Raw genomic sequence first — 23941 nt, 5'->3', positions numbered from 1 at the left:
GAAAGAGAACTACAATTAATACTTAAAAATAGACATTAATTCATCCTAACGTAGTGATGTACTGTCAAATATTTGTAAATTCAGTTTTAGTATTCCAATAGTGTTCTTTTTTTCTTTTGCTCTATAGTCACATTGTCTTTTTTTTTTCTTTTTCCCTTATTTCCAGTGTAGATACACTTCAGTTGGGGGTGCAAGAGCTCATCCTTAGAAAATGTTAGATTACCTAACCTGTGATATTTGAAAGCCTCTAATGAGGCTCCCAACTTTCCTGCATAGGCTGCAATAGATGTACCTCTGTGAATAGAAGCTATAGAGACGAGCCATTGTAAAGTGTCCAAGAACACAGACTTTGAGCCCAGGGGATGCTGTGAGCATACATTCGTATCTCTAAATTAGTATGTAGGGAATATAAATTGCAAATAATTAATTGACTAATTGTCAAATTTTCATGTATTTACCATAGTCTTGGACTTAGTCTTTTATAAAATTTAAAACTATTTTTATAGTCTTTACAACCATAGTTGCATCTTTTTTTGTACCTCATAGATATTCTAAAAAAGTTTGCTTACACTTTCTTGCCCATGATTCTCTCTTAAACTCAGTGAAATGTGGCTTCTAGGCTCACCTTTCTAGTAAAATTACTATATCAAAATTGATAAACAAAAATGATTTAGGTCATTAAATGAAAAATGAATAGTTCTTGTTTACTTAACTACCTTATGATATTGACAACTCAATATACTCTTTTTACTTAAAACTATCTCTTGCCATTATTTCCACGGTACTATATTTCTCTAGTTTATACTCTAGCTCTACGGAAACTTCTCTGTGTCCTCCATAATTTCTTTCTCCTCTTTCCAAGCTTAAATATTGCTAGTATTTTTAGGATCCATTTCTCTCTATATACATTCTCCCTGGGGTTTATCTCAAGCCTTCCAAGATTTTAATTAAAATGATCAGGGTGATTATTTCAGGATAATTTTTTTCAGTATATATCTCTTTTGAACGTTAGACCTGTGCAGTAGTTTCTCTTTCAAAAGATCTGTATTTCCATCTCAGAGTGATTAAATTCTTATTTTCTATGAAACTGAAGCCCAAGGCATAATGTGAAATTACTGAGCTATTATGCGTGATGCCATTGTAGTTATCTTCACTGCAGTTAATAATTTGCTGCCAAGATTCAAATTTGTTTGTTCTCAAATCACTTTGTGCATGTTGCATTTATTACAAGTACATAATTTAATTCAATGTTAAGTCAAGTGATGAAATATGAGTACCAGGAGATCAAGTTTATTCCTACAACAATTAAGATTAATGCTTTAGAAATTCTAAACTAGGTTGAGTTGCTAAATAAATGATGTCAACTATGGCATGGGTATGGTAACAAAGTAAGACTGGAGAAAAATAAATAAGTAAAAAAATTTTTTGATTTGTTCAGTAGTGTACTTTAAATTAATGTCTGGAAGTCATAGATTATTTGAGTGCAGATTATATAAGAAAAGATGACTAACAACTTCAATGGGTAAACAGATATTCAAAGAAAAGGCCTTGGGCTTATAGCACAATATTGGTAAATTTAATACACAATAAGATAATGAGTTAATATACAATGTTTAGACTGTCCCATTGTGCATACGTGCCATGATGTGTGCTTTCTCACTTTATTCAAATAACTAACAACAAACCAGTTCTGACTGTTTCAGATAAGAGAATTTTTACTACATATTCATGTATTCGCAAGACAGCTCTATTTGGATATATTCTAGGTGCCTCAAATTTAATGTATCAAAAAATTGAACATATTATCTTCCATTCCCCTAAACTTTCCAACTTTTATAAACTTTCTTCCACTCTTGTCTTCTGTCTTTTCATTATTGGTAAATAATCACATTGGCCAAATGGACCAGGCCTGAAACTCAAATTTCATTTTTAAATCCTCTCTTACTCTCTTCAAAAACTTTTCCTATAAAGTCCACTCTTAAATAGCCCTAGATTATCTAACTTCTAGATTATCAAACCAACATTATATTTATTTGCTTGCTGCTGCTTGAAACTCTTTTTATTTCTCTGACATCCTCAACACTCTTAAACAAATGCACACATACTAGCTAATTCTTCCTTATGTAATCCTAGTGATATTTCTAATCTGCAACTCTGATAAAGGCCAGTCATCTCACTATTTAAAAACTGTTAATGACTATCATCCTAACTATAAAGTCCTAATGATCTGCTTTTGTCTTGTTTATCTCTCAGCCTCATCTATCAAAAAGAACCCTTTTTACTCTTTTGTTTCCTTAATGTGGCATATTCTCTTTCATAACATATTTTTTATCACATTTATTATGTTATGCAGCCCATCATATTAAAATTGCCAATTTAATTATCTATTTCCTCCCAATTCTAATCTTATTATTGATAGGTTTTATTTCTAGCTCTGTCTCTCCAGAGCCTAGTAGAGACCTGGAACATAGTAGACATAAATGATCATAAGAGACAAGTTTGCCTAAATAAGTTAATAAATTGAAGGGGTCTCTCAAAATGAGAATAGTGTAGTCATAGACTGAAATTATATTATTAGCCATAAATTGTTTATTCAGTCCTCTCATTGCTGATCAAAACTGAGGACAAGCACCTCACTAGCCAGTTATTCAATAATTTACTAGAATAGTTATCATGGCATTTTCCATGCAAGACCTAAAGAAATATGAGATTTATTGATGACATGGAAAAGGAAGGCATCTTACATTTTCCAAGTAGTTAAGAAAATTTTTTCACATCTTCGACTATATGTACCTGAGAATATATCCCATTCCACCTCCTGACTGTGACTGTGGAGAGACAGAGGGTAACATCTTGTTTAGGGAAAAACATCCAGGAATTCCAGGCAGCAACAATTAGGCAGTTCTTGGAAGGGGTGTGTGTGTGTGTGTGTGTGTGTGTGTGTGTGTGTGTGTGTATGTGTTCCACAAAGTATATCTGGAGAGACAAAACTCATTCTGCAGACTTGGAATTTGGAATACCAATGCCTCAGTCTCTGTGTTCTGGTGGAATTAGGAGTGATGACCAGCTGAAAATGGTCTGCCAGTACCCTCCCCGGGTGCTAATCTTAACTGAATGATTTGGGCTTCAGAGAACGTATTATTTGCTGAAGCAAGAACGACAGTATCTCTCAAAATAGGATGAAGATTTGAAGGGAGTTGGAGAGGGACGTAGCACATCTGAGTGCAAAGAGCCCGATTAGGTACTAAAACATTCACTTCTTGTGAATGGCTGAATTTATTACCAAGGAAAGTCTGTATTCAGCGCCTGATTTTTAACATTTACATTCTCACTTTGTAATCCCTCCACCCCCCTCAAAATGTCCCAGTACTTCCATTCAGAAAGTTCCCTGTGTTCTTGGAAGGCATTATGGGACATTATGACATAGAAGCAGTGTGGCCTGTTCCACTCATCCTCTTGACTGTGACTGTAAAGAGAGAGCAGCATTGTGAAAGGGACAATGTCCAGGACTTCCAGGCAGTGACTAGCATGCAGTACACTGAGACTGGGCCTTGGGAGGGAAGGGAAAACCATTCAGTACAGTACTGTAAATAGCTTCCAAGTTTCCAAGTAACGACACAGGAGATGTAAAAACAAAAACAAAAACACTTTCCCTCACTAAGCTCTGAGCTTACTGTTTATAGGTGGATTCAATTTAAATTTGTGTATGGAAATACTATAATGTATTATTTTTCATGTAGAGAGAGTATTATATTTCTATTCCATCTAAAACTCTATATTCATAGCCATTTAAAAAAAGTCTTTACTGTCAGTAAAGTATCATTGCAGTCAAAATGCATAACCCAGTTCTTAGCATAGATGGGGACTCCAACAATTTGACAGTACAACTATAATGAGTTTTAATAGTTACCTCCAATTGTAGCTAGATTTATCGGTATAATGGATTTCTGTAGACTCCTTTCTATGCTGGCATGTTTAGGCAAAGATTATTTATATGAAAGAATAATGTTATATGAATACTGGAGAAACACTGATTCTCAATTTTACAAATAAATCTTTGTTTAGCAATTGAAAAAGATCGTGTCGAACTATTATTACATATTAGAATAGCAGATAAGCAAGCACCCTGGCAATCTTTGGATATGCAAAATGCAATTATAATTGCTAATGTCTAAAATGTATTTAAAATATTACATTACGTTTCACACTACCTAACAAATGTTATGGCTTCACAAAGGTCATGGTCAGGACCGCTGCACTTCAGGACAGAAAATAGATTTCTCATCTCAGTAGAACATATTAATATTTCTATCGCTTTTGTTTCAGTTCAACTGTTCTTGAGGTAGAAGCCATTTAACAAAATCTATACTTAGTTTTAGGCTTACTAGTTTAATGTGAAGATTAATGACTTACCAACTTTATATAAGTTAAAGTAAGAGCCACTTGTAAAATCATTTAGATTAAAAATAGTTGAAAAAGATAAGCAGATTACCTGAAATTCAAATCATTAATTTGAAACTTAGTTGTTTTCAGTAGTGTGTGGGAAATTTAATACAGTCCACAATAGTAAGGCAACTGAAATGTTGGATTTTTAAAAACTCACTCTCCTTGAATTTAGAATGTTACAACTTGGGCAGGCTCAGACCAGGAATATAATAGGAATTTGTCACAAAGAAGGGAACATGTCATGTAAGTCAATAAGCATTTTGGACCCACATAATTAACTCAAGTACAGAGGTTAGCTTCAACAAGTACAACTAGGAGGATCAAGACACAGTGTCCAGGTAGCAAGTTTAGGCAACAACGAAATGTTGAATTAATTGGTGCAACAGAAAAGGGGAAACACCAGAACACAATGTAGTGCTGACAAGAGCTAGGAAGGAGCTGAGATCTAGTTTTGTCCTAAAGGAGATCGTGGACTAAGCAAGGTAACCAAGGAGTTTATGCGTTGAGAGGGTTTTCCGGTTGGAAGCCCAGCTGTTGAACTAAGCCTGTGAAGCAAGATGAAATGGGCTATTTAGATAAGCATTACATCCTAGTTCTTGTAGGTAAAATGAAATTTTAGTTCTGGGTATAATTCTTGGTTATAGGAATTAAGTAGTGAAGAGAATAGGAGAACCTTTTGGAGAAGCCTGAAGGGTTAATGTAAGTATGTCATCAAAGATCCTTTACTTAGGGCTTCCCTAGTGGCGCAGTGGTTGAGAATCTGCCTGCCAATGCAGGGAACACGGGTTCGGGCCCTGGTCTGGGAGGATCCCACATGCCGCAGAGCAACTGGGCCCGTGAGCCACAACTACTGAGCCTGCGCGTCTGGAGCCTGTGCTCCGCAACAAGAGTGGCCGCGATAGTGAGAGGCCCGCGCACCGCGATGAAGAGTGGCCCCCGCTTGCCACCACTAGAGAAAGCCCTCACGCAGAAACGAAGGCCCGGCACAGCCAAAATTAAATAAATAAATTTAAAGTCTCTTTAGAAAAAAAAAAAAAAAAGATCCTTTACTTAATATGTGGGCACTTCCCAAAAACTTATGCTTTCTGCCTGTACCATCAATAAATATACTGAGGAATGAAGTGAAATTAATATTCAATGAGGGAATTAAAATAGTCTTAGAGATCATCAATACAAGCTAGATATGGAAGGTAATAATACTAAACCACAAAGTATGATAAATTCCACTGAATATTATGAGACCTGTTTCTTAAAATTAAAATATATAATATAATATTCTAAATAGTATGAAGATAGTAAATACATAGAAAATATACCCCATAAATATGTTAGGAAGTAATTTATAAAAAGTTAAAATGTAACAGTTAAAGCCAGAATCCTAAAAAAGGGAAATATTAGTAAAATATGCAAATAATATATTCAAAATATTACCACAAAAAGGTAAAAAAATTAAAAATAATTCAGTTATTTAAAAATAAGATTTTAGGAGATTAAAAGAAAAGAAAAAGCTTGTTATGCTTAGAGTTTTCTACCAGGAGCTTCCGGTTCAAGTAGATTCCATATCCTATGTTACCAAGCATTGAAAGCTCAGGGCAGGTGCTAGTCTGTAAGATGCCTCTACGAATAAATAAAAGGATATTGCTCTAGGCATTTGGCTTAGTGAGCAATGGTGCCTTTGAGCAAAAGAAAAATAGTTGCTTTCTCTGTACCAATGTAGCCTATGCTGGGTCTGGGGGAGGGGGACACAATCCACAGGGCTGCCAGATGGTGAGCTAGATTTCAGTCATACTCAGCAACTCAGAACAAATTGCATAGCATTTCACTGCAGGCTTTAAATCAACACTTGAACCTCAACTGATAATATAAGTAAGCTTTAAGCCTTTATCATCTTATTTGTGAGAGAAAGTAAACAACTTATTGGAAAGCATCCCTGGTGGCAACTTTCACTCCCAAGGACAGTGGCTTAGCTAGGCAAATAAATGGAGGGGAAAAAAAAATAGAAACAAGAATGAGAAATGGAGACTACAGTAGTGTGGGAAAAAAAGACATTGGTGAATATAAATCAATACATAATGAAAGAGCAAACTTTGGATAGCTAAACATAAGATTTTGCATGTCTGCCTCTTTTACTGGACTTGAATATCTGAGTAGTAGGTGTGTTCTATTCATTCATTTATCCCAATATCTAGTTTAATGTCAGACAATGTCAGACACATAATATGCTAATGTTTGGTGACAAGTACTAATAGAAAGATGAAAAATGGATGATAGATAGATAGACAGATAGACAGATGATAGATAGGAGCTTGTGCTTTTCTCCAAGGGCAGGGGAAAGGGTTCAAATCATGCTTTGATGATTGATTGCTCACTAAGCTCTATTTTATTTTATTTTATTTTTTTATAAATTTATTTATTTACTTATTTATTTTTGGCTGCGTTGGGTCTTCGTTGCCGCACATGGGCTTTCTCTAGTTATGGCGAGTGGGGGCTACTCTTCGTTGCGGTGTGTGGGCTTCTCATTGCGGTGGCTTCTCTTGTTGCAGAGCATGGGCTCTAGGCACACGGGCTTCAGTAGTTGTGGCTTGCGGGCTTAGTAGTTGTGGCTCATGGGCTCAGTAGTTGTGGCTCGCAGGCTCTAGAGCGCAGGCTCAGTAGTTGTGGTGCACGGGCTTAGTTGCTCCGTGGCATGTGAGATCTTCCCGGACCAGGGCTCAAACCCATGCGCCCTGCATTGACAGGTGGATTCCTTTTTTTTTTTTTTAGATTATTATTATTATTATTTTTTTTTTTTTAGATTTACTTTTTTATTATTTATTTATTTATTTATTTATTTATTTATTTATTTATGGCTATGTTGGGTCTTCGTTTCTGTGCGAGGGCTTTCTCTAGTTGCGGCAAGTGGGGGCCAGTCTTCATCGCGGTGCGCGGGCCTCTCACTGTCGTGGCCTCTCTTGTTGCGGAGCACAGGCTCCAGACGCGCAGGCTCAGTAAATTGTGGCTCACGGGCCTAGTTGCTCCGCGGCATGTGGGATCTTCCCAGACCAGGGCTCGAACCCGTGTCCCCTTCATTGGCAGGCAGATTCTCAACCACTGCGCCACCAGGGAAGCCCGACAGGTGGATTCTTAACCACTGTGCCACTAGGGAAGTCCCCCACTGAGTTCTATTTTAAATAATTCATAATTCCATTAAAAAATAAGTTATTCATGCTAAATGATGTTTTGAAGCCCTAATTATTTTGGAAAATTATATATTTTTTCAGACTGATTTAGAACAAGTTTGGAGTAAAAATGGATAACAGTTCTGGAACTTTGTAATACAATCTGCATAGTTTTTAATTACATTTTCCCAACTCATTCTATCTTCTCATTTAACAAACTTATTGAGTGTTTACTATGCATTAAAATGGTACTTTGACTCAAGGAGCTCTTAATTTAGTGAGTTTGAAGAACAGGACAATATATTCAACACAGAGAATACTTCATAACAATATTTGAGCACAGTATTCAAGGTGAAAATAGAGGACAGGAAGCTAACATCTGGAGACAGAAGGAATCTGGGTAAGAATTCCTAAAAAAAAAAATTGACATAAGTTGAATTGTGACTCATTAGTAGTTAGTCAAGTGAAGAAGCATAGGGAGGAAAGCATTGCGGGATTACAGAACATGCTCACACAAACTTGAAGATGATTGTAAGTAGATTAGAGTGATTGGCCTAGAGAAATTCTGGAATGGATGGTCCTGACTAGGGAGGCTGGCATCTACTTCACCATAGATTTTCCATGACTTGCTAAGGACTTTGATGTTTATCTTGAGAATAATTGAGTACCCATAATAGGCTTTAAAGTAGAGGAGTGTCATAATAAGGTTACATTTAAAAAATGGAGCCCTGGCAACAGTGGGGAGGATAGAGTGTATGAATTGGAAATTGGGAAAAGAGACATTAACTTATAACAGCAACTCAGCAATTCAGATTATTAACTACTAGGACTAGAACTATATAGAGTATACTGGTGAGAAATATCTGAGAAAAACTTAAGGAAATAGAGCTAAAAGGGTTCATTGATTAATTTTTATGTGGGCATAATACCCTGGCTTCTGACTTGGAACAGTTTAAAAATTTTTTTTTTGTTATTATAATGACATTCACAGAGCTTTGAAACAAAGGACAAATAATAGGTTTCAGTGGTACCTATAAAGAAAGATCACAGATTTGAGTTTTGGGTTCAAAATACATAGCGGATATCTAGGTTGAGATGTCCTGTGGACATTTTATACAGGGCTTCAACACATGAAAGGACTTGGATATACATATATATATGAGAGAGGGAAGGGAGAGAGAGAGAGAGAGAGAAGTTGAAGTAGTAGTAGATGAGTTTCCTTGTTTCCTTCCTGTCATCCAATGTGAGTTCCTTTGTTACTCGGCTACAGTAGTTACTTGTTACTTTCTACATTCAGGTTTTATTCTACATTCCAAATCACTCAGATTTACAATAACAAATCTATAGCAATGCCTATAACTAGCAGACCAGAGATGGTGGGTAAGAGATAGTGTTAGAATCATTTAAATTCCCCAATTATATAGACTGTACAATAATTTACATCTGGATGGGACTGGGATTTTAGCTCCAGGACTTATGGACAAGCCATTGGCCGTCCCCAAACCTACTTCCAGTGTATGACTGCTACACTGGCCTGACTCCTGCTGCCACTAATATGAGCTTGACTGGTGGTCCTCTGACAGCCTCATTGCTTGATGAGTCCACCCTGACTTACCTGTCTAATTGCTCTGCTTATTATTGATCTTCAGCCCATCGGCCTGATTCCCTTGATTCTGGAGTTGGTGTTATCAGAATAGATGAACAAGTGTGTCATCATACATTTTTGAGTCCCGAACTTATAACAGATGCCCAGACTACGTGAGCAGTATCTTATCAAAGATATCAAGTATCTAAATGAATTGTTTGTAATAAGAATGGCTTCGACATACTCAGCTAACATTCTTTTCTTGTCCAGCCACTGGTATCCACAAAAACCAATCAATTTATCTACCAAGCTGAGTTTCAACTACTCTTAACTGAGAACTTTCCTCCTCAAACTTTCTAGAAATTTCTATTATATAGTTACTAAGCAAGTATATTCTGCTACAACTAAAAAGTTAAGCATACCTAAATGCATTATTTTAACAAAAATAAATGTAGGAGAGCAACAGAATTGAAGACAAAATAAAAGGAATGACAGCATGGAGAAAGAAGCAGAGGATACACACAAATGATGTATACAGTGAAATTAAGAAGGAAGAGATCAGGGGAAAAAGGAATTAAAGAATAAGAACAAGAGGTAAGAGGTGAACATGTGGGATGATAGTCAGAAGATGACAAAAAAAGAGGGAAAATCTGCATATTTTAAAGTGAAACACTTGGTTTGATTTTAAACAGCAGAAACAATCCTGCTCTGACATTAAAAACAAACTGGGTCAGCATTCCTCAGTAGATATTCCCACCTATATTATCTTCAAAGATAGTTTCAAATATTTTGCTTGGGGAAAAATCACCCATTCCAATTTTAGTTACCATTTTTGGAACATGTTATCTTAGAGTGTTTGAAATAAAATTTCTTCTTTTATTATTTTTTCTTCTTATTTGTCAATCATGCAGTCTTTCACAACCATTTTTCAGGAAAACCTTTAAATCAATGATTATTATGGCACATAATCAAGAAAGTAAACAACATAGATTTTCCCCCTTATTACTCTACTTAAAATAGAATTCAATATACTATTCTGCTATGGGAATATAGGCTTATGCTCAATATTTTTAGGGTAACTCAGTTCTTACAGTAAGCTTATGAAATAGCATTTCTTCAATACAGCATCACTTAAAAGTTGCTCTTCCTTTAGAAGGACTCAGTTGGCCTCTCTTTTGCCTGGATTCAATGCTAGGCTACCATAATCCTTTATCATTTGCACATGGTGAGTTGAATCCTCTCCACCAGGCATGCAGACTTTGTCTTAACCAGTGGCATGGACTGAGGCAGGTACACATTAGAAACTCTTGTGGGAAGTGTGATGTTCCCTAGTTTTCTATTAAATAATTATATTCTTTAGTACACATAGAAGCAGCACTTGAGTGAACAAGAATGCAGAGGTCACTAAAAATATAGCAGAATCTGGAAGGGTGATATGGATGGAGACTTTCTAATTGTTCCTGCGTGATTTGGAAATATGATAGAAACATGACTACTAGAAAGATGTGCAGAAGGAACAGCTATTTATTCACTCTCTTTCCCACTTCCAGATTCTCAGTTAAGAGTATATCCAGATTGTGTTTATGCCATTCTTCCCAAGATGTTATATAATGGTTAGTGATTAATTAATTAAACCTATTCCTTAATCCATGCCAACATTCTTATATATGTATATTCTCCGCAACAATTGAAAATAAACACAATACATTTGATAATTTTGACATACAAAAATGTTGTAAGAACTTATATTGGTTACTTGCTATTTCTTATCTACTAGTACTGTTTAATAGTTCCCGGAATGACACTAAATACTTTGCACGTTTTGTAGTTACTCACCCCCCCCACCACACCAAATGCCAGCATTACTTTAACAAGAATTTCCATGGTTTATTATTTAGAGGGCCAAGTGTTCATGAAATATAGTAAACTTTGAGTATAAGCAACATTATGACAAACAGAAAAGCAAATGGACTTGTTAAACTTATTCTGAACGATAGTATTATAGTTTAAGTATTGACAGAGCGCCAAAGATATTTTGCTGATCCTCTGAGGTTCAGAGATGCCAATAAACAGAAGAAACAATAGAAATTCAAAACCTATTGTTACTATACAGTCTCAAAATAGTGAAAACCAACTAAAAACAAGGGTTTGATTTACTTAAATATTTAACAAAAATTTATTGCAAGAGAGATTTTTCACTGAATTTACAGTTTCAAGGAACATGGTACAAAACATAGTGCCATCAGCTTTGTCTAAACATTAAATAGGTGCAAATACACAAAGATTAAAAAAAAACAGAAAGCATACTTTACAACATAAATTACAGTACTATAAATATAGTTTATATACATTATACTCTTAAGACATCATTTTAATATACAGCATATATTATATTGATTTGCAAACTATTCAGTGCCTTACTAATATTATATATCAGAAGCTTAAGAATTTATTTGCATCATTACACTTATAGTAAATGATTTCATATCAATGAGGCCATATTTTGCCTAGTTTATTTCCACCATTTAAATAGGCAATTATCCACTTAGATGAGCATTAACGTGTATAGCAATAGTTTTCACATGAATATTTTCTTTCCCTTTCATAGTGATGACTAAAAGAGGGGCTGCAGCGGGATGACCGAAGGGTGAGGGGACAGCAGTGAAGGAAAGAGTGCATGGGGTAAAGGTGAGAAAGCCAGATGGCTAGGATGAAGAACTGAAGCTGGAATGATTGGCATCTGAGGGGGAGTAACAAAAGTTGGCTGATTCCCAGGACAAAGCCTTGGTCCTACTGGTCCTACTGAGATCTGAGGTAACGATGTTCTGTTGAGAGCTGGGACTTGGGACAGAAACTGTTGGTGTGGTTGAAGCACTTTAAAGGTTCCTGCAGCTGCAGCTGCTGCCGCGGCTGCAGCAGCTGCTGCATGCTGCTGCAAAACAGTATGGTGGATAGCGGTTACAGAGGTAGAACACAAGGGCTGCTGCAAAGGCAAAGGCTGCAGAGGTGTGCTAGGGGGTGGGAGGGCAGCTGGAGGAAAAGTGAATTTGACCTTGTTGGCCAGCATGCTCGGCGGAATGATGTGCTGGTAGACTTCACATGGTAGACTTTTGAACTTGTCATGGTTTTCTATTGGAATCAATAATGCTTGTTCTGGTAAAGCTAACGGAGCCAGGATCTGCTCCGTTGTTACAAAGGTATGGCCACTGACATGTGCTTCTTTGAATGGTAATGGTGGTTGTGCATTAAGGATTCCTGAATTAAAACACAGCCACTCAGTTGATGCCTCATTCATCTTTCCTTGTGGAAGGGCCTCAGCCAGTTCATAACGACAAAGGTATGATTTAGGTTGTGACTGTCTAAAGTTCCTTTCAATACTAGGCACCTTGAAAGGAATTTGCTTCTCGTTAATATTTGTATTCTCACTTCTTTCTTTGTGTTCAAGCAAGGTACTGTCCATTTCTTCTTTTGTTGGGGCACTAGCTCTGTAGACTGATGTGGTGGGTTCACTGGAAATCTCTGACAATTCACCAGAAGTGGTCTCCATTACGAACTGCTCAGTTTCACCATTGGTTTCAGAAGGAAGGGGACTGCTAGCGGGCAGAGCCAGTTTATTTTCTACTTGGTCCATTTGTTCTGAGTTCCTTTTGACATTTGCAGTTTCTTGTGGTTTTATTTCCTCTTTTCTGTCTTCACTTATTATTTCATCCTGGTGATGTAAGGAAGAATTACCTTTCCTGGGATAATCTGTCTTCTCTTTGAGTTCCAAAGCTTCAAAACTGGTGTGGAATCTCCTCTGTTTCCTTTTAGGCTTACAAGGAGCAGAAGTGCGGGGTGGCCTCAAAAATTCTTCTGGTAGATAATTCTGTTGATCTAAACTTTCATCTGAAGAATAAGAATATGAATGTTGTCTACGTTTTTGATGGCATCTTTCTGATTCATTAATGAGAGAATTATAACCTCTTTTAACTGCCTGGTTCTGACTCATGCATTTCATTTCATTTTGAAGAACTAGGCAGCTGTGATCTTGACTACAGCTGGACGTTTTGGCTTTCCAACTACAGTAAGTTCTGGAGTATGTTAAATTATGTTTCACAGAATGTATCATTGTTGAATTGGATTGTCCATTTAAAACAACTGAGCTCTTTTTACAGTGGTTTTTAGAACTGATAATAATATTCTTATTATTATTGTATTCAGTGTTCTGAGTTTTACACATTTCTTCATTTTCACTTAAGTATATGGATGCTGATTTGGGCCTTTTATCAGGTAATTGCTGTGAGTCCAATAATTGCTCTGTAGCTAAATACTGTTTTTCTGAAATTGTTTCCAGTAGATTTTTCCTAGTTTTATCAGTGTAACTATTTTCTCTTTCCATTTTGAAATAAGTTTCTGATTCTTTGATTTTCTTTCCATAATTATGGCGACATAACTTTCTTCTTTTTTTCTTTCTTCTACTTTTATAGAACCAGGGTTCATGAGTATCTTTCAATCTTATTTTGTTGTATTTGCCACCAAGAGCATCCTGTTTTATCTGATTTTTAGTAAAAGCATATATTTTTGTTTTTCTGATCCTACAGGAAATATTTTTATACCTCTGACTCATACTCTCATTTTTCCCAGAATCACAGCTATTGGAGAGCGTATCATCAGCCAAAAGAGGAGTGACTTGGGTATATCCATTTCTGCTACCTCCAATTTCATGATCAGTAAGTCCTGTCACAGATGTGTCCTTGCAATCTAATACTGGTCTCTTGCAAATGTCTTCTCCCTTCTGATGAGAAGAAAGATCATTTAAGGGCAGCTTATTTTTATCTAGATTGTTGTTTAATTTAGTGGACTTGAAGTCAAAACAGAGAGGATTACAGCTATAGGAAACTGATGGTTGAGTAGTTGTGTAAATCAGCATTTCTGATGGCCACTGAAGGACTGTGGATCCATCTTTGTTAAGTACGGGTACAAATGGCTCACATGGTCTTTTATATAAATCCATTTTTTTATGTAGGGTTATATTATCCTCTTCAGAATTTAAAGGGGCCAACATGTCAGGGCTGTGATTTTTACATTCAGCTCCAATCGTGGATGCATCATTGTCCTTAACACTTTCCTCTACGGTAGCTTGCAAAGACAAGCAGTCATTAGCCATATCAAGAACTATAGACTTATTTCCTAGCAAGTCAGAAGTGTTACCACTTACAGGTATGTCTTCATTAATAATAACATCTTCCAGTGGAATTTGATCTGCTAAAGGAACTGAATTTTGACAATTATCTGCATCAGATGATGAAGGGAGTTGAAACTGGCAAAATGGAGGTAATAGTAATGTATCTTTTTCACTAGAAACTTCTTTCATCTCTTGAGTTGGAGCAGTTTCTCTGTCAGTGCACCTTCCTTCTGGTGGATGAAAAGAATTAGCTTTCTCCTCATAACTCAAAAGTCCATCTGTTGGTGAAGAGAGTTGAAGATGACAAGCACTGGGGACAAATCTACTTTTTCTGCTAAATCCTTTTGCCACAGAGGCATCATCATTGCATTCAGAGAAGGCTGCAGCTGAGGACTCCAGCTTCACGGATGCTTTCTTTGGAAATGCAAAAGAAAAGCCAATTTTGTGTCTGTGAATCCCCTGGGCTTGATCTCCAAGTTGGCTCTTTTTGGCGGTATAAGTTTTCACGCTTTCTGGATCTGTAGCAACAGTGGTAACACCTTTAGCATTCTCTTGGCTATGAATCAAAGTACATTTGAAATCTTCCTGGTTATTAACTGAATCCACAACAACTCTTTGGGAAATTTCATTACAATTTTCTCTCACAGTAACAGTTGTTGACTTGAACATAGGGCCACTTCCAGGAGCACTACAAAAAGAAACAAAAGTGTGTTTTCAGAAAGGACACTTGAGGAAAAATACTCAAACACTTACAACTTAGAAATGTCAGTGTAAGATTTTTTTCAAGTTTTAAAATCTTTGTAAGATAATTACTTTCATGTAGTGCAACTGCCTTCCATAGAACTGCAATTTAATTTAGTTATTGGATATTGTTTGGGATAACTTGTAGATGATGTCTTGAAGTTACTTTTATAGCTATTAACAGCAACGGTCAAAGACATTTCTATGCTCTCAGCCAGTGTTTCCAGACCAAGAATTTTTTTACCCCCATGGCCTCTTCAGTGACATTTTAGAATACAGAACTCTCTAAAATAAAATTACTTTTAATTCACAAATACTCAACATCATTGATCCTATATGGAGAATATGAAGGAAGTTAAAGAAAAACTCTCAGTTATGATGTAAGCAGGGCTGGGAATTCAGTTCAACAATTCAATTCAACCAGTGTTCACTGAGTATCTACCAAAGGCCAGGTGATATGCTCAGTGAGAGCTCTGAGTCTTTTGGATTGGCTGTTCTTAATATTTAAAAATTATCCTGAAGTTATCCATTATATCATTATATAGAGTAAATATAGGAAAAGACTATACTTACGATATGGTTTCCATTTATTTGGAATTACAGTATACCATAAATAGTGAGCTCTTATTAAAAGAATGATACTGTCCAGCACATAAACAAAGAACTACCTAAGTATCATCTTTACCCCAAAAGAATTATGCTGTTCAGAATTTTCCATGCTTTTCTGAAAAGTTAGTTTCTCAGAAGTTATAAATGGTCCAAATATTTTTAATCGAATAATTTCTTCAATATCTAACACAGTGGACTGTTTTATTACCTTGTTTGATATTAAGAAGCAACACTACTTAATTTACACCTCATTAGAGGCACCAAATTACTGGGAAAATCATGTGCCTGGGGGAGCAGTGTAATGTGAAATATTTATGTATGCTAAGAAAAGTAATTTAGATAAGAAGTTTTGCTTCTTTTGTACATATCTTATTATCAGCTCTACTTCTCTTAATATATTAGACTTTACATTTGCAAATGAATTAAATTACATAGGCCCGAGATAATATGAAATGTAAACTTGCACTTGTATAATTTTTCATTTTTTACTACACAGAATAAAAATATCTGGTTGGTATAATTCAACAGAGGTTATGTTTGATATTAACAGTTCACTATAGGATTCCAGATATATTTAAATTTTATTTTGACTTTTCTAAAGCTGACATCTCAAACAATGTTTTGATATGTCAATATCCCCTAACATTATTCTGTATAAAATAAATTTGGCATAAAATAGCTTTGTTTTAAATAATAATCAGAGAGGCCTATTTAATGGGTGGGGTGGAGGGTAGCCTAAGGGTGGCTATCTTTTCATAACATTGTCCTGGCCTGAATTTTTAAGTTCTGATTTATAACATTATAGCTGCTCTCTGTTAGAAGCAGGTCCAAGTGTAAGAGTTGTAAAGTTTTAATAGTCCAGTTAGAGTTCATTCACAGCGAAACTAATTTCAACCTACCTCTGACATGCATAGGGCCCTCCTGACCTTTATATATTAAGAATACATATGGAGCAAGGAACCTCTCTTTTTCGCTCCATATGTGTTCTAAAGATCATTGCAAATAAAAGTTCTCCAAATTTTCAATGAAAAAGTAAGTTCCTCCTAAAACTCCATTTATAACAAAGGCTATGAGATGGTGCTTTGGTCTCTTCTTCAATCAAATGTTTTGAATTTCACCAAGAAATAGAATAGCTTTCAACTAAGATAGCTTAAAGAGAAGAATAATGTAAAATTAATTTTTTTACAAACTAAAATTATAGTAATTTGGCTTTTTATTGAAATGTGCATTAAACAGGTGTTTGCATAAAACTCAAATTCAATTTAGTGTTTACAGCCCACAGAAAGCCATGAAAATGTGAGCGTCTTATTCCGGGTACAGAAATAGATAGATTTGTGCCCTTTATTCAGTTCGTTTTTTTTGTTGTCATGTTTTAAGAAAACTTAACATTTTACTGTAGACTCACCATACAGTTTCCTTTCTTAGCTCGGCCAGCTTGTGCAGGCGTTGGAGTGCCTTTTCCTGTTTTCTTTCATCTTTCCTGGATTTAGATGCTACATTTCGAGCAAATTCCCTTTGTTTTAGTTCTTTGAGTCTCTATTAAAAAATACAAAAATAATTAACAGTATTTAGGTCTATGGCAATGTCAAAGTTACTATTGTTGTTGTTGGAATTTTCCAGTACATCATCTTTGATCTCATCTAAGGAAAACACAGCATTTGTGACCATCCACTTCTAACAAAATATTTTCTTGCACTTTTGTCTTGTAAAAAATGCCAAAACATATTATTACACTATAACAAAAGATATGCCTATACCCTGGTAAATTGGAAAGGAAAACTTTCTTCTTTACTTATTGTTTCCTGCCAAGATTCTCTGCCTAATTTAGATGAAGTGTTGGAGTCTTATAAACCCCTAATTTTAAAATAAATTCAATTAAGCTTGTGTATTTCAGTTATATATGATAAATTCCATCATATTTTGATGTGCTCTATATTAGAAAGGTGTCTGATCCTTTTCATATTTTTTAAGAAGAGTAAATGCCTTATGTTAATCCATAAGACAAATGCCCTCTACTAATGTGATTTAAAATAATCCTTCCCCTCAAATACCAGGCATATTTACCACGTAATTCAAGATCTGGGAAGAAAATTAAGTGTCTTTGTGTAAATTCTTTTTATATTGAGCATATGTTTCATCTGTATTAAAGGAGCTCAGTTTGGAGGCTGAAGGCCAGAAAAAGAACATGTCAACTTGAATAGAATTGATAAATAGCCATGTATGTAGCATGATTTAAGAGACCCCAAAGTGGTCCCATGCCCCAAATATTTTCACTATAGTCTTTCACAGAGACAGTATATAGTCATTAAAAATGATTAAAGTACTGTTTTTTCTCATGGAGCTCATGTTGTTATGCAATCGTGATATGTCAGAGTCTTAGAATAGGACTTTACGAGAATAAAACATATACTAATCACATTTTTATGAAGTGGTTGAACAAAATCTTAATAAATGCCTTATGTGTATACACTGATGTATGCCAGGGTCTTAGAACAATGCCTGATCTATAAAAGACCTACTCAATAAATATTTATTGATTTATGTAGAATCACTTAGATCCTCCAAATTAGGTATTTTCCTACTTCAAAAAAAGTTATGCTAGGGAATTCCCTGGTGGTCCAGTGGTTAGGACTTTATGCTTTCACTGACAAGGGCTCGGGTTCAATATCTGGTCAGGGAACTAAGATCCCGCAAGCTGTGCAGTGCAGCCAAAAAAAAAAAGTCATGCTAATGAAATAATATTAGATTATTGGTCATCCTAGATTGTATCTGCTCAATTTCTCCTACATAGAACCATAACTTAAACTTCAAATAATCTCTAATACTTTAATTAATGGGATTTATATAAGGTATATATACATATATATGCATATATATGTATGAGATTACTCTAGAATATTTATTTTAACATAACACAAAGATATTTTGAGATCATTTGCATTGACATATTTGTGAAGGAGTTTATTTAGAGTTGAATTTAAATAAAAGATTAACCATGTCATAAATATCTAAATTGTACTAGTATTTCATAGAAAGTAAAATTTTGACATATATCATTGCACTGATATAACAATTAAATGTAGCTACAATTTTATAATACATATTAAATTATTTGTTATTAAAAATATGTAGAATTAGAGATACTAGGGCAAGAAAGTTTTAATTCTAGGTTTTAAATATTCATAGTCTTGGTCATCTCTATTTCCTAAAATCTTGAAGTCATATCAAGACTCATTCAACAATTTATTGATCACCAGCAATGGTCATTCTGTTAAATGGCTGGGATATTTTTCAGAGAGTAAGGAAAATGTTTTTACTTTTATCTGGTGTGTGTCTCTGTGTCTGTGACTATATGTGCGGGCAAGTGTGTGTGAGTGTATGTTTATATGCATTTTACAGAAATAAGGAGAAAAGACACACAGGAAGAGATAATGGCAATCAGTGGTTGAGGTATTCTTATTGTTCCATACGAGGACAGAACAGGGGTGCCCCAACAATCCCCAGGTAGGCTACCTGGGAAAAGTCACATCTGATCTGGGTCTTGAAGGATATAAAAGAGCATGAAGAAGAAGGGTTGGATGTTGGAAGTGAGAGGATATTTTTGGGGAAAAAAAAAAAAACCAGTTTTGTATAAACATAGAAATAAAAGCATGCATACTCTAAAAGAAAAATGCACGCTGTAAAGAAGGATGGCTAGAGCAGAGTGTATTTGTGGAAGTAATGAGAATTGATGAATTATGGGGTCCAACCAAATCATGGGGAACCCTGTCTATCATATGACTAAATGTGACTGTAGGAAACATTGAAGGAGTTAAATAATGCAGTGCCACAGTAGGACTTTCATTTTATTAAGATTCTTTTGGCGTCAGTATGCATGAAACTTTGCCATAGAACAAGATTAAAGACAAAGCAACCAATAAATAGAATATTACCATGAACCAGGTAAGAAACAATAAAAGCCTTTCCTAAGGGAGTTGCAGTGGAGAGGAAAAGTAAAATTAGTGATTTATTGGATGTGCATAATTGAGTGACCTAAAGGATATGCACTACCTTTACTGAGAAATACCACCTGCCACTGTAAGAAACAGATATTCAATCAAGAGAGGGTTTGGGTTAGGAGGAGGATGCTAACAGAGAATTTGAAAGAAAATAGAAGATAAGTTCTCTAAAATAAACATTTAAAAGAATCAAAGTGCCAAGTAAAATAAAGAAATTTGCAATACCAATAAAAGAACTAACATTCAAAGATGTTTTAAAAATTCTATTTATAAATAGCGATATTTTAAGAAGCAGACGTAATTTGTTTTCTTACTAGATTCTTTGGGTAACTGGAGACAACAATTAAGAAAGATAAACTTGATTATTTTTAATAAAATTTTTAGAATAAATGTTAATTTCTATTATATAAATATGCATATATATCCAAGTAAAAGTACAGTGCTTCTAAAAAAAGTTAAGCTTTTCTAAAGCAAGTATATGAAACGCCAAGAATTTCACTATTTACTGTTTCAAATTAACCATTATGATTTGACCTAATCCATTTCCACTGACATAATAGTTAAAAAGCAAGGAGTCTGTCAATTACCAAATGGCAGTAGTGTTGTATTATCTGTGATATAACTGAGTGATTGATATGGCTATGATTTAGGGAACTGTGTACATTTATTTATTTTTTTATTGGAGTATAGTCAACTTACAATGTTGTGTTAGTTTCAGGTGTACAGCAAAGTGAAGAAAGCAAATGTTGTTTTTTCTTGTAGAGGTTGTCAAGGAGCACCAAACTACATTCAAGTGTTCCTATTGATCTCAATCTCCCTCTATGTACACATAATTTTCTTATCTCAGTGACAGACTTCCTGATAAGGTAAATAAACTTGACTAACATTTAGGGACTATTTAGTTGCAGAGATTATAGGCCTGGTCAAATACTCTGGTCAGTTTTAGGATAAAATTTATCAGTCTTTATATCCTTTCTTGAATTTTTCTGCAGAAAAATAAAGTCCTACATCATATTTTATATCAAGTAGAGTAATTTTGAAAGGCAAAAAATAGAAACCAAGTAAATTCTTTTGAGAATGCCAAATGGAAAGAAAACTTAAGTTCCACACAAATGAATATACAAGATAATACCTGTGAGGCTTATGGAAATATCAATGCTATTTCAAAAGCTTCCTCAACAATTTACTGAGAATCACTCAAAAGAAATTCTTAGTGATAAATGTCAAGACAGGAATGACAGTCAGCAAGAATTAGAAAATTAAAAGTATGTTAAAAGGAAATTGTGTGGCTTAGCTACTGCATTGCAAAACAAATTATAATGTACGCTCACATATAATTCAATGTATACTTTGAAAATATGCAATAAGGATGAAAAAACCAAGAATCAATATTCTTTGGTTATGATACCATCTCAGAGGGTCTACTCTACTTTCCCACCGATTTACTTCTCTTAGTCTATAGAGAAACAGAATGTCACAAGGGCAACACAGGTCATTAGTCCTCAGATATGGTCTCAGGAAAACCCATCGAGTTGGATGGTTGGGAAAGTTACAATGATCCTAGCCTCAGGTTAATGGTGGTGTTCAGACAGTGGCAAAAGGTTTCTTCAATGTGAGAAAGAGAGAGAAAAATAGAGAGAGAGAGAAAGATACCATTTAAATAACACATCAGTTTGTGTTTAAACATTTAGGTGAATTACATCGTTTTACAATTGCAAACAAAACTTTTATGAACATTCTTATATCTATATATTGTACACCTGTCTAGTCTAATTACACCCAAAAGACAGGTTCCTACAAGAAAAACTGCTAGAATAAAAGATAAACATGCACTTTTTTGAGGTTTTCCAAACTGCTATTCATAGCTTTATACCATCATTTCACTCTTCCCAACAGTATATTGGGAATATACACAATATTGGGTAGCAGCCCTACTAAATTTGTTTGACAGTCAATACGTGATATTATCATTAATGTTTTGCCTATAATTCATTTGTTTACTAGGAAGCAGAAATATTTTTACATATATATTGCCCACCTGTATTTCTTCATTTAGAATTAATATTGTTCCTTAAAATTTATTAAGCAATATTATATACATTACTTTGACTCTGAAAATAAGCATGTGAGCAAACAGGTCTAGCACTATTGTCCATACTCAGAGACGACAAAACTGAAGCTAAGCAAGTTTTAGACTTGTTCAGAGTTGCGTACAAGTGGTAGAAACAGACTGGAATCAGGATTTCCAGGAACACTTCCTGTGACTTATCTCCTATATTTACTCTTCTATACATTATTCAAGCTTTGTAACTCTTTAGGACAGGCTTATTGGGATGTGATACAGATTTTCATTTGTCTTTCAGCGAATACTCCTTGAGTGTCCATTACTTGTCAGCTGCTATTCTAAGCACAGTTGATATATCTGTGACAAAAGGAGGAAAAAAGCTCTGTTTGTTTCATGAAATTTTCACCATAGTTGAGAGAAAGGGACATTAAAACATATAAATAAGTTGTATAGTATAGTAGATAGTGAAAAGTGCTGTGGATGAAATGAATTTAAGCTGAGGGTGCAGGAAGTAAGGGGAGGGATAGCAATTTCAAATAGAGTGATTAGGTAAGGTTTTCTATTAGGCTTATTTTCTATTTCTGTTTAACAAATTACCATAAACTTAGCAGCACACATTATTATGTCACAGTTTCTGTAAGTCAGTGTGCCTGTTCTTTGCTCAGTCAAGGTGTTGGCCAGGATGTTTTCTCATCTGGAGGCTTGTCTTGGAAAAGATCATCTCACAAGCCCCCAGCTTGTTGTTGGTAGAGTTTATTTCCTTCTGGTTGTAGGACTGAGAGCCCCAGCTTCCTACTGATTGTCAGCCAGGACTGCTCTCTGAGTGCCCAATCTGCCAGCCACAGAAATCAACACTAAGCCCCCAATATGGCACCATTCCCAGGTGTGATCAGCCATTGCCTGGTGGCAGGTTGATTACGTTGGACAGTTTCCTTGAAAAAAGAAAAAAAAAAGACAGTGTTTTGTTCTTCCTGCAATAGACGTTTACTCTGGATGTGAACTTAACTCCCCTCCATGCAACACTTCTATCAAAACTACAATCTATGGACTTACAGAATGCCATTTCTACCATCATGATACTCCACATTTATGATCATTGTTCTGATCAAGGAACTCACTTCACAGCAAAAAAAGAAAAATGTGGAAATGGGTCCATTCTCATGGAATTCACTGGTCTTACCATGTTCTCCATCATCCTGAAGTAGCTGGTTTGATAGAATGGTAGAATGACCTTTGGAAGACTCAGTTATATCTCCAACTAGGTGGCAATACCTAGCAGGGCTGGAGCAATGTTCTCTAGGAGGCTGTATATGCTCTGAATTAGTGTCCAATATATGATGCTATTTTTCTCATAACCAGGATTTAAGGGTTCAAACATCCAGGGGTGGAAATTGAGGTGGCACCACTCACTATTACCCCTAGTGGTCCACTAGCAAAATTTTTGCTTTCTGTACCCACAACCTTATGCTTTTCTGACCTAGAAGTCTTAGTTCCAAATTGCAGAAAAATTTCTCCAGGAGACACATCAAGTATTCCACTGAGTTGGAAGTTATATCTGCTACCTTGCTGCTTTGGGTTTCTTATGCCACTGAATCAACAGGCAATGAAGGGAGGTGCTGTGCTAGATGAGATGATTGATCCTGATTACCAAGGAAACAATGAACTGCTAGCACAGTGGAGGTAAGGAAGATTATGTCTGGAATACAGGAGATCCCTTTGGTGTCTCTTAGAGTTATCATGCCCTGTGATTAAAGTCAATGGAAAAACTACAACCCAATTCAGGCAGTATTACTAATGGCCCAGACCCCTCAGGAATGAAGGTTTGACTCACTCCATCATGGAAAGAACCATGACCAGCTAAGCTGCTTGCTGAGGGCAAAGGGAATGAGTAGTGGAATAAAGCAGTTATAAATACCAACTATGACCACGACTAGTTATAGAAATGAGAACTGTAATTGTCATGGGTATTTCTTCCTCATTTAATTATGAAAAAAATATATATATATATTTTCTTTCATCTCTTATTCTCTTATCATATACGATGTGTTGAATTTACATCATAGTATTTAAGTGATAGGATATCAAGGAGAAGAGAGAACATCACGCAACAACTTTGTATCCTTTTCTGGGGAGCAAGTCAGTGCATTTTCAGTTGTATACAGGATAGTTGTATCA

At 35.4% G+C, this 23941-nt stretch overlaps 1 protein-coding gene across 1 annotated transcript in view; it reads right to left on the bottom strand.

Annotated features, from left to right (window-relative positions):
* Positions 1 to 7259: 7259 nt before the first annotated feature.
* The window catches only part of ZNF804A (zinc finger protein 804A), a 302946-nt gene continuing 286264 nt past the window's right edge, over positions 7260 to 23941 (bottom strand). Inside the window, exons 3-4 of the mRNA XM_082466672.1 lie at positions 17109 to 17239; positions 7260 to 15041 (exon numbers count right to left, since the gene is read on the bottom strand). Coding sequence (XP_082322798.1) covers positions 11804 to 15041; positions 17109 to 17239 — 3369 coding nt within the window. The 3' untranslated portion in view covers positions 7260 to 11803. The remainder of the gene's footprint in view (positions 15042 to 17108; positions 17240 to 23941) is intronic.

This window comes from Balaenoptera physalus (assembly GCF_965194825.1).
Source record: "Balaenoptera physalus genome assembly, chromosome: 6".
NCBI lineage: Eukaryota > Metazoa > Chordata > Mammalia > Artiodactyla > Balaenopteridae > Balaenoptera > Balaenoptera physalus.
This window is presented reverse-complemented; position numbering and strand designations above follow the sequence as displayed.